The sequence below is a fragment of the Natator depressus genome, chromosome 4, assembly GCF_965152275.1.
Source record: "Natator depressus isolate rNatDep1 chromosome 4, rNatDep2.hap1, whole genome shotgun sequence".
Taxonomy (NCBI): Eukaryota; Metazoa; Chordata; order Testudines; family Cheloniidae; genus Natator; species Natator depressus.
The window spans coordinates 98,213,056-98,225,316 of NC_134237.1; the positions used below are offsets into that span (position 1 = coordinate 98,213,056).

At 40.4% G+C, this 12,261-nt stretch overlaps 1 protein-coding gene across 2 annotated transcripts in view; it reads left to right on the forward strand.

Moving 5' to 3' along the window:
• Positions 1 to 12,261, forward strand: part of RELL1 (RELT like 1) — a 41,710-nt gene that overhangs the window by 10,920 nt on the left and 18,529 nt on the right. For both annotated transcript variants that reach the window (XM_074951558.1, XM_074951557.1), the window contains exons 2-4: positions 4,449 to 4,691; positions 8,065 to 8,136; positions 10,937 to 10,994. In XM_074951558.1, coding sequence (XP_074807659.1) covers positions 4,449 to 4,691; positions 8,065 to 8,136; positions 10,937 to 10,994 — 373 coding nt within the window. The remainder of the gene's footprint in view (positions 1 to 4,448; positions 4,692 to 8,064; positions 8,137 to 10,936; positions 10,995 to 12,261) is intronic.

Below are 12,261 nucleotides of genomic sequence, written 5' to 3' on the forward strand. Positions count from 1 at the left end.
TATTGATAAGTGAGTTCTTGCCAGACAGGATGCTATCAAACTAAGTTTCCTTTTACATTTTCTAGGCACTATCAGGACAGGATTGTATTCCTAACAGCCCAATAGCACCTTATTTCAATGTGACTAGTTTGGAATGTGAGGATGTGACCATTCACTTCCCAGTTTATGGCTGCCTCTGTTGCTTAGCCAAAGGCCTTAGCCTAAGAACAGGGCCTTAGACTGTCACAGTAAGAGAAGGACCTTACACTGGCAGACAGTGATTTTGATTCTTTTATACCTCTAACTAGCCAAGTGATAAGAATACACCTAAATTCTTTGAGTACAGGCCTTTACCGACAGGCCTGAATATCTATATCCTAACACATACAACAACAGGAACTTGACCTTCCACATACAAAAGTTCAGGAGCAGTTGCTGATCATCCCAGATTTGCATCATGATCCAGTCCTACCACTCAGTGCTTGTAGTACAGGCCCCCAAAACGCTGTTGCACTGTGTGCAGTTTGTCATTGAATACCTACAGTAGCTGGTTAGCTTTTTTGCTATCTTCCACTCATCCTCTGTATCCCCTCTGTGTCTTGAGAGTGTGGTTCTTGCAAATATGAAAAAATCCCTTACCCTGTCCTTAAAATGGGCAAGAGACACTCCACTGATCTGTTTGGCTTCTGGTGGTGAAATGAAAAAACTGGGGGGAAAAAAAAAAGCCAAATGTCAACTCTCTCTGTTGAAATAGCTATGTGAGTAGCAGTATTCCATAAGAACTTCTGTGGGTAAAACTTCCAGTGTAGACAAGTCCTTAATGGAAACCACCTTCTTTCTATCAAAATTTCCTTGCTTGCTTTTGGGGAAAGCTACAGTTCCAGGTTGTCATCATGTAACATCACTATTAAGATCCTTCAACATTCTTGCTAAAGATCTTCAGCAAAGAGGGAATAAAGTGAGGACCTGGTTCATGTATTTCAAATCTAAGTTACATTTACTTAAATTAAATTATCAAATTGCACAAATGTTGGGAGTTCTTTCTGCAGAGAAAAAACTTGCTAGAGATCTTTCACTTTTTTTGCAAAAACTTCATAAAATTCTTAAGACTTGTATTCCCTTCATCCTCTTTTTTTCAAGCCATTTTGTGCAAACACACTGTTGCAGTAACTAAAAACAAGTATCTATTAACATACCTTATAGTACAGAGTATACCTTTAAAATTTTTAAATACATTTCAAATACAAATTTAAATATATGTCCATCCCGTTCCAAGCTATATTGCTGTTTGAGTCCATACTTACAGAATATCTAAACCTAACCTGCAAAGGTTTCTTCTTGCTTCGTCCTCCTTTTCACGCACATGCACACGGGTCCCTTTCTCTCTCTCCAGAATTAGGTTAAAAAAAATGTAATGACACTTCTGAAGGCTGAGCTGCAGCATTTCCTTTTTCCATCCCAATTGTTGCTGATGTCACAGAACCATAAATCCAGGAATATTGCAAAATTCAAGGGAAATGAGATGGGGGTGGGAGAAACAAAAGGAGAAACTGGGTGAATGGGTAGAAGCCAAGCCCTCTGAGCAGTACAAAGGAAGCTAGCAAGGTTGGCACAGGTAACTGTAGACTTAACTGCTATAGCAGAGAGGTTGCCTTCATCGTGCCTAGTCCATAAGTGGCGCTCAGGTATTTTGAGAGTGCTCTTGTTTTAGGGAGGAGAATCCATTTCGGCAGTTGTTCTCACACCTTTTGTAGTTTTCCACTGGCTGTTGGTGGGTCTTCTTAATTTAGCCATCTGACTTTCCTTCCAAACTTCAAAATTATTTGGTGGGGGGATGGAACAGGGAGGAAAGAGGGTTGATAGTGGAAAGGAAAGCATTCCCACATTCTCTGCAATATTTAATATCTTTAGGTAAGGCAGACCTACAAGCTGATCTGCCTGTGATTTAGTAGCAGGGGCAGACGCTATGTAGAAATAATTTGGAGTACTCAAATAGTAAGGTACATATAAAACCAAGATTGGTCTCTTAATCAAAATGAGCTATATACAGTAAAATCTGATACATTGACTGCTGTCTTTAAAACATTTGCATGTATTTCCTATTCCAGAAAGGCCAATCTGCCTCTACGTCCATACCAGTAAACTTTTTTATTCAGCTGATTAGTGAAATTTTTGTGAGAGTTTAAATGTCAGTATAGAACAAATATTTCACTTACGTTATAATGTACAGGTTCTTGGCACAAGCTGTGCTTTTTTTCCTTCAGATTTAGAATATAAAGTCTTCTAGAAATCTTTTTTAGAAATTAGGGGTGTGTGTATTATTTTACATAGCAAGTCATTAAAGGTGACTAATTGCTTTCACTTTAACAGCTGCTGTGCATGTATGACAACCTGATTTCCTAAACCGTTTAGCACATTTTGTATTCCTTAAGGTACAGAGAGCAGATTAGACAAAGTCTGTACATAAAATCTTCAGTTGGTATAAGCAAATAATGGATGTAAACTTTTTTTTCAGTGAGAAGCATTTAAAGTTACAGGTTGGTCCAAACTGTGTGCCAATACTATGGTGAGGAAATAGAAACTAACTTTTAAGTAGTTGTATTGAAGTACAGTTAAACAAAATAATGTTCACCTTGTTGATCAGTATGAGGTGAAAATTGAGGAGGAAGAGTAAAAGAAGATGAAATAAAATGTTATTTCTGCTGTAAAAGCCTCTTTATATGTCTTGTAATACCCCAGGATGGGAACAACAGATTGTCTCTCCTAAATTTGGTGATATATACTTTTCCCATCACAAGGGTCCGTGCTAAACATAGGCACTGACTCTGTGTGCGCTCTGGGGCTAGAGCACCCATAAAAAAAGAAGTGGGTGCTCCGCAGCCACCCCCCAAACAGTTGTTTGGTGGGCCCTGCAGATCAGCTCCTCCCCTTCCACCCTGCACCTCCCACCTGCTGCTGATCAGCTGTTCAATGGTGGGAGGGAGGCGCTGGGGGGGGAGGGGAGGAGTGGGGGTGGGAAGAGGCGGAGCGAGGGCAGGGCACAATAGGGTGTGTTGGGGCAGAGCAGGGGCAGGAAAAGACAGGGCGGAGCCTCGGGAAAGAGGCAGGGCGAGGGTGGAGACTTGGGAGAAGGGATGGAGTGGAGGTGGAGCATCCCCAGGGAAAGCTGAAAGTTTGGCATCTTTGGTGCTAAATACAGTTTCCCCTCTTAGATAGGGAAGATATGGATCCTTCCAGTATCTCAATTTTTTGTATGGAAGATAAGAGCTGCAAGGGTCCTATTTTTAAAGTGATGTTGGGTTATCCTCAAATCCAAGGGGAGGTAACGGCATTATTTAGTGCTTCTGAGATGTAGGTGTGGATAATGTTTATCCACAGCAGGATGGGAGTGGGATGAATGAACTTTCAGTGTGGTAGGACCAAATGATGAGTGATAGGGAGGCATGGAAACAATTGCATATTCATTAAATTTAATGGCTAGGCATCTGGTTTGCCTCCAGTAGAACCTGTTCAGTATTTTAGATTAGATGTGAACTGCTTTTCATTTTACATCAGATCCATTTCCACTTGTCATTCCACTGATGTTCTTTTTTTTCCATTTTGTCCCAGGTAAGGATGCGTAATGGATAGTATTTAGCCACTGGTAACATTGGGCAGCATTTTGGAAGTCTGCTTGCTTTGGAGATAAACTTCTTGAGTGGTGAGGTGGTGAGTTTGGGGGTGCATCTGAGCATGGCTTAAACAGCAGGTTCAGAGGCATAATCCGAACAGTAGATAGTATTCCAATGCAACATAATAGCTGCAGAGATGCAGGTATGCTTCCAATTCAATGAACTATTGTAATGATCTGTGACAGTACATACACTTCCCCTTTCAGATAGTACAGAAAGTATTGTAAAATGGGCCATCTTTATGGTGATAGCCCTAGTCAGTTTCTCATTGTGACTAGGTTCATAGATGGGATTTCAACCTAGTGATTTTCTGTCTTAAATTCTATGTCTGAGCTAAACAAAATGAAATTCATGGTATCTTCAAGGATCTGTATTGACGTAAACTTTGATTTAACTATGTTAAAAGAAAGTTTGACATTTTTCCTCCTTATTTTGAAATATAATGAATGTTTGTGGAAGGATTGTTGCCTAGTGGGTAGAGCTGGGGCCAACAGGACTAGACTCTTGACTTCTGTTCCCAGCTCTGCCACTGAACTGCTGTGTCCTTAAGCAAGTTGCATCACCTTTTGTGTTCCTTTCGCCATCTGTAAAAGAGAATACCTACTACTTATAGGGGTTTGAGGCTTAATTCATCAATGGACCTGGATCCATCAGTGGAAAGACTCCCATTGACTTCAGTGGTCTTAGGATCAGGCTCATAATTCACCCAGTCCTTTGAGAGCCTAAAGTCAGAGCTGCTTGAAAGTGCAAAGTATTATCCAGAACTGTGCTTCATAACCATGTATTTATTTTACATAGGAAATCAAGATATTCCTAATATTTTGGCAAGCCATGGTTTAGAAAGTACTACATCTCAAGCTGTCGGTGATCACACAGGAAGTGGCATGCATCCAGAATATCTTGCTTATGGGTTGGTTCCTGTCTTTTTCATCATGGGCCTTTTGGGGATCCTCATCTGTCACATGCTTAAGAAAAAAGGATATCGGTGTAGAACAGAGGCCGAGCAAGAAATTGAAGAGGAAAAACTTCGAGAAAAGATAGGTAAGTAATGTCAATGTTTTGTTCATTTTTATGCGGTATGTTACTAATCTGGAATGATCCATAGCGGGTGCGCGCGCGCTCTCTCTCTCTCTCTCTCATAATACATATCCTCGATTAAATAGTTTAAGAACATTGACTTAACAGACAATTAAATGGTAATTACTTTTGGCCATTCCCAACCTAACCAAGTGACCTCTATTAGGAAATTCTACCAATTCCCAATGCCAGTCCTCTAAAATATACTTTTAAAACCTTTTTTTGAAGGATCAAAGTGTCCAAAATACTTCATGGAGACAAGGTGGGTGAGGTAATCTCTTTTATTTGACCAAAGTCTGTTGATAAGAGAGACACTAAGAGCCCATGTCTCTCTTACTGGACTAACGGCTGTTGATGAGAGAGAGAGAGACACTAAGAGCCCATGTCTCTCTCATCAACAGACGTTAGTCCAGTAAGAGAGACATGGGCTCTTAGTGTCTCTCTTATCAACAGACTTTGGTCAAATAAAAGAGATTACCTCACCAACCTTGTATCTCTAACACGCTACAACAGGGGTAGGCAACCTATGGCACGCATGCCAAAGGCAGCACGCAAGCTGATTTTCAGTGGCACTCACACTGCCCGGTTCCTGGCCACTGGTCTGGGGGGCTCTGTGTTTTAATTTAATTTTAAATGAAGCTTCTTAAACATTTTAAAAACCTTATTTACTTTACATGCAACAATAGTTTAGTTTAGTTATATATTCTAGACTTATAGAAAGAGACCTTCTAACAACATGAAAATGTATTACTGGCACGCCTAACCTTAAATTAGAGTGAATAAATGAATGCTTGGCACACCACTTTTGACAGGTTGCCGACCTTTGCGCTACAACGACACTGCATACAAAATACTTTATAGCTTTTGTGACTATAAACTACGATTTGAATAGCGAACCCGCTTTTCTGTATTTCATCTGCTGTCTGCAGCAATAGTGTGCAGTGCATAACTCTTTTAAAGATTGACATCCATAAACCAGCCTTTTTTAAAGCATAACTTTTTGGTGTATGTTTAACAGTGCAGATACTCGAATTTTATTTGGGTAAATTTAATACTCTAGTACTACGGTTTCCACCCTCTCTCTCCTCCCCTGTTGTGACGGATTGGAACATTGGTGTGCTCTGGCTGTATTCTTTGGTGTCAGGCCTTAACACATTTGCTGCTACCATTTTTTTCCCCTTCGTCTTTTCCTTCCCCCCCCCCCCCTTCTCTAACATTTTTTCTTTGTGCTCTTGTTCTTGTCCCCTTACTTGTCAAAAAGTACTTGCAGTGTGTGTTAGTGGCTCCATGAATTCAGTAGCATGTGGTGCTGAAGTTACTTATTTGACTTGGGAGCAGAGGAGAAAAGCTTACGCATGGTAGGTTGTTCCTGTTGCTGTCTTTATTGGGAGACCCTGTGAGCCGTGGGTATTTTTCTTTAACTTTGTAGCTGGAAGTCAGGTAGGAATGGTAGGGTGGGTTCTCTTCAGGAGTCAGGCAGGAGCTCCTCAGTGAAGCAGAGAGACTAAGTAGCTTTAGGGATAATGTTGCCTTTCCTGGTCTAATAAAATTAAAATATTGAGTAAGGAAGTGACTTTCTATATTTTTGTTGCCACATAGGGTTGCCAGGTGTCCAGTTTTCGACTGGAATGTCCGGTTGAAAAGGGAAACTGGCAGCCTTCGGTCAGCGGCCTTTGCCACTGGGGGACAGGAAGAGTAACAGCTGATGCTGGAGCCTGGAGGAGCGGCTCCGCTTAGCAGCAGCTGCTGCTCTCCCCCCCCCCCCCCCCCAGCCTGACAGAGAGAACTGGCTGGCTCCTGGACCAGGCTCCAAAGTAGGTTCTGGCACCAATTGGGGGTGTGTGGGTAACCTGTCTGCCCTCCTGCCCTGCTGTGCCCCGATTTCCCAGCCCCTCACTCTGGGGATCCTCCTGCTTTGCCCCAATTCCCCAGCTCCTCACTCTGGGGACCAACCCACCCCCACCGTGCTGTGCCCTGATTTGCCCAGCCCAGCCCCTCACTCCGGGGACCAGTTCCCCCTCTGCCCCAGTCTCTTGCTCTAGGGATGGACCCTGTTGTGCCCCGAATTCCCCACTCCAGCCCCTTGGTCTGGGGACTGCCCTCCCACTCCATTGTGCCCTGATTTCGCCAGCCCCTCGGTCCGGGGACCGACCCCCGCTGTGCCCCTATTGGGCAGGCTCGGCGCCAGCTCCTCCCAGCCCAGCTCTGCAGGTGAGTCCCAGGGAATGAGTAATGGGCTGGGGTGGGGGACAGGTGGGGAGGGTGGGCAGAGCCTCAGAGGAGGAGCCAGGGCAGGGGGTGGGACCTCGGTGAAGGGGTGGGGGAGGGGTGTTCGATTTTCAGGGATTAGAAAGTTGTCAATCCTATAACAGGGTGGAAAGCAGTGGTGTATTCATTATGCACAGTCACAGAGTCAATTTTTACCCCTTAAACTACTTTGAGAAGGCTTTTTGTGAGACTCCCCCACCAGAGTTCTCAATTCAGAGATTTTTTACACAGGTATATTTATATACTCATTATATTTAAGTGCTTTTTCTTAAAGCCTTGGCTCCTGGAGTCATGCTGTTAAATGAAAATCTTTCATTTAAAAAAAATGTTTCTATCCCTGTGTTGTGTGGAAAAGCTTGAAAATGCAAATCCTAAAGATTCAAACTCTAGAAGGCAAACAAAAATCTAAAATTTAGTATTTTTATAAAATCTTTCAATTTTTAAGATAATCTCATGATTTTGGGAGGGTCTGGCTCTTGATATTTGAATGCTTGGGGCTGGCAGTACTTGACTCCTGTCTTCCTAGTTGTAGTGAAAGGCGCTGAATTTATAGTCTTAGATACTGAAGTCTGTTGTGGTTAACAATATAGCAGTGCAAGCTTCCCTGCAACAACTCGTTAATTTGCTACTAGTCAAGTGTGAGGTATTCCATATGTGGTAACTTAATCTCCAAACCCATTTTCTGCTGAGACTTATATTCCTTCTGCTCTCTTAAAATTTAGGTGAGAAGGAGGATGAAAGTGATGATAAACTTTGATATTTCAAAATTTTATGAAAACTCTGAGTTTTCAGGGGGTATTAGATGAAATACATAAACTATGGAACTTAAGAACTCAGTCCTGATGTCTTTAGTGAGAGAACCTTGCCTGAATAAGGGCTGCAGGACTGTCTTCAGGATTGTTACTAAAATACATAAAGTGTTTTTGTTTTGTTTTTTAATATGGCAGTGATATAATACTTATGGAATAAATATATATTTAAAAAATGAGATGTTCTCCTTACTTTACCATAGGAAAAAAATTTATAGGAGGCTGTAATATTGACTATATATTGTTGTTCCCCCCCATAGAAATGAATGAAAGTGTAAATGACAATAACGATACTGTGGGGCGAATCGTCAACATCATTATGGAAAATGAAGGTACAGTTTAATATCAATGTACCGTGTTCTCTGTTAAAGATGTGAATTCCTCTGATGCAGTTTAAAAAGCTACATAGTATCAAAAAGAAAAGGAGTACTTGTGGGACCTTAGAGACTAACAAATTTATTTGAGCATAAGCTTTCGTGAGCTACAGCTCACTTCATCGGATGCATTCAGTGGAAAATACAGTGGGGAGATTTATATACATAGAGAACATGAAACAATGGCTGTTACCATACACACTGTAATGTGCTCAGATAAATTTGGTAGTCTCTAAGGTGCCACAAGTACTCCTTTTCTTTTTGCGACTACAGACTAACACGGCTGCTACTCTGATACCTGTCATAGTATCAAAGTGTTTCCACAGCATATTAGGGCTTTCTTCATTCCGATGCGCTCTCATACCTTCTTGTTTGCACACACTTAACGTTCTGAAATTGCTTTTTAGAATGAGACTTCCCATATCTTCTCTAAAGTTAATTTTTTTTGGGGGGGGGGGGTTGGTTCATGTTGGAAGTTTAACTTGTCTCTTTCACCAACAAAAGTTGGACCAATAAAAGATATCTCACCCATCTTGTCTAATATCCTGGAACCAACACAGCTAAAACACTACAAACTTGCTTTTCCTGTCATTAAAAATAATAGAAACTTAGCAGTCTTTGCAAGAGCCTGAATGTTCTTATTTTTAAAAGGAGAAGATAAAAGAACTAGCTTGTTCGCTTAATGGTAATGTCAAAGCCTATTTGGGAGCATTTAAATACTACCATCACACTGACTGGCTTGGAATGGTGGGCAGGTTCCGACTACTGCACATGTGTGACTGAGGCAAAGGTTTTCAGCAAAGTAGGGAAAACAGGACAGCGGCACTGTTGTTTACTTTGTGATGGATGTATCTAAACAATGGAAAAATAAATGTTTGGAAGGGGGAAAGAATGCTGAGCAGCTATGCAGCCATGTTATATAAGATTTTCCCCCTGTAACATCACTTCACATTCTGCCTGCTTGGCCAAACAAAGGGCTAGCTGATTAGGAAAATGTTTTTCTGTTTTGTTTTCAAATTTTGTATTTTGCATTTGTGTAATTTAGATACTTAAACACTAAACTGAGTCCTCTGAGGACAAGTACTTTGGATTTATTCAATAAAATTGGTTTAGAAAGAGGTGGTAGAAGAATTAAAAAAAAAAAAAAAAACACCTGCTGAAAAGGTACACTAAGTGGTTTACTGAAGAGTTTTAACAATATACCAAAATGTAGAACCCACTGAATATTTTTATATATGTGCGAGCAGTATATATCTGCATCTCCACCCTTTCCATAAACACACCATATTATATGCATGTTTCAATGTGTGATCGTATATACATGTTAGAACATTAAAGTAAACACTCTACTTTATTTCAAGTTAGTTAATACATAGTCAAAGGTACGTAAGGACAGAGGCTTGCTTGTAGCTTGGCTTGCAGGGGAGCAATGAAGTAGAGTGACTGTCCAGCCAAAACAGGAGAGTGGTGCCTGTGTAGCATTCTTCTCTGTAACATTGATGGAATCTGCTCTTTGCAACATCACACAATTGGGATTACATGGGTTTTTAGAGAGTTGTAGGACCTTAATCAGGGAGTAGCTGCTATGTATTGAACTGCTCTTCTAGGAGTTTCTCCCAGTGTAAATTTATGTACAAGTTAAGACTGCCCTTAAACCATTAACTTCTCCTTTGTGGCATCCAACCTGCAGTGTATAGCTGAACTAGTGATCCAGTAGCAGTACAGCTCTAGGAATATGCCAAATGCAATGCAAAGGCTAGTATCTATGTGGATGTCCTGGAAGCGAAGGGAATTGGATCAGATTTTCCTTTGGAAACCTGGGCTGTTCACAGTTGAAGGGTTGTAGCTCCTGGCCTTTTCTGTACATTCATAAATACCCTGAAGAGAGAATGTGGTGGCTATTCAGAATTCACTTGTTTATAATTGGAATACTTTTTTTGTGGAGGTTGGGAGTAGCTGGCCCTCAATATGTTGCTTTGAATATGTGATCTGTCTATAATTCTTAAGTTGTAGTGTACTTAAGGTTGTGTAGTACTAGTGTGCACTGTTAAACAGCTGCTTATTTTACCAAAAGGCAGCTTTATTTTAATGGTGGCTGAAATGTTGCCTTTGAGATCCATCCAAATAATTAAATATTCATTAACTCTGCTAATCTTTGACTTGTGGCCTGGGAGCGCTTTTTAGACAAGGTTATCAGTTTGGTAGATTGTATGCATGGTATTAAGCATGGCAAGCATTCTCATAACATGGACAGTAATATATGTGCTTTGTATTGGGACTGAGATATGTGTTCTATAGCAAGAGTAACTTTACCTTCTCAATTATAAACTCCTATAAGTTTTTAAATAAATCAGCATTTCATAGAATCATAGGACTGGAATGGACCTTGAGAGGTCGTCTAGTCCAGTCCCCAGGACTAAATGTAATCTAGACCATCCCTGGCAGGTGTTTGTCTAACCGGCTCTTAAAAATATTTCATCATACAGATTTATTTTGTTTGCATGCAGATTTTTTTATTTGTTGCCTTTGGCAGCTTAGCTTTTGGAGATTCCATAATGCAGACTTCTCCGATCTAGATGGAACTAAATTCAGAGCGATTCAGTTCAGCTCATGAGATTGCTGTTAATGCACCTTTGCTAAGTGGATTCTGGGTCAAAATTAGAATCTTCAGCTTGCTTACTTTTTACTATCTTTTTTTGGTTATACAAGGACATAGCAACACATTTCTTCTAACAATTTCTGTTTATGCTTTTTGCAGCAAATGCTGATATGTTAAAGGCCATGGTGGCAGATAACAGTGTGTGTGATCCTGAAAGGTAAGACCTTTCTATTTTAACTCTGTATATTTCCTCTGCTATGTCAAGATGTACCCTACCAATGATTCTATGTTAATTGAAACTGAAATCTCAGTGAAATTGCAATCCTTTAAATGCTATTATGATAACTGAAAGTTTGTTCACTCTAGTTTTAGATTCAAGAACATTCAGTAGCAGTCATTTGGGAGCTTAATCACAGGGATGCTACTTCAAAGATGCAGTTACTCTTTTTTTTTTTTTTTTTTAAACAAAAAATGCATACGTTCTTGTCACACTACTCCTGTAAGTTTATGTAGTGTCCATTTTTATCAAAACTGGAAATGTACATTTGATTTCATAAAAACAAGGTATCTATATCTCTTATTAGAAAAAATACAGATTGCCACAAGTTGCTTTACTTGTTAATCAGGTTTTTTCTATTCTTTTGCTCTCACTTGCCTGAGTCATTGGTTGAAAAGAAAATATTTTGATTTCATTGTCTTATTTTTCTCTGATTCACTGAGATTTCCTTTCTCTTCTGAGAGAAACTTTTTTCTGAGGAACTTTCAATTCTGTGTGTATGCATTGAGATTTACAGTAGAAATCTACCATACTGGGGATTGAAAATTTGACAGTAGCTCATAGTGCCTTTACACACTTGTTTAATTCTTTAAAACAAGGCTAGGGCTTGAAAAACTAACCTAACGCTTAACAGCTAGAGAACTAACGCAGATTGCTAGAGGCTGATCTGAAAGATGAGAGGGGAAGAGACAGTAGCTTTCTAGGGGCTTGATTTGTACAAAACTTGACTTCAAAAAAATACACATCTTTCTTTTTTCTTAGAATATTTGTTCTGTTGTAAATGTGCATATACTTTGGGGTAGTATACACAGTTTTATGTGCCAATATAACTATATATGTTTTAGAAAATGAGAGAGTTAAAGTGGAACAACCCTTCTTAGGCCTTGTCTACACTGGCAAGTTTCTGTGCATTAAAACAGCTTTCTGTGGTGTAACTACCGAGGTGTGTGAACTGCCAAGTCACTTAGTGCACAGAAACTCCTGAGTTGCAGCGTTGCCAAAAAACCACCTCGACACTCTTGCCGTAAACCTTACAGCGCAGAGGGTCCAGTACTGTATTGGCAGTGTAAACATATTACAGTGCAGAAAACAATCAGTTGGCCTCCGGAAGTGTCCCCTAATCCCTCAAGTGGCTGCTGTGCTCATTGTTTTGAACTCGGCTTCCCTGGAGACATGCGCCCCTCCCCTTTCAAAGCTCCATTTCTGA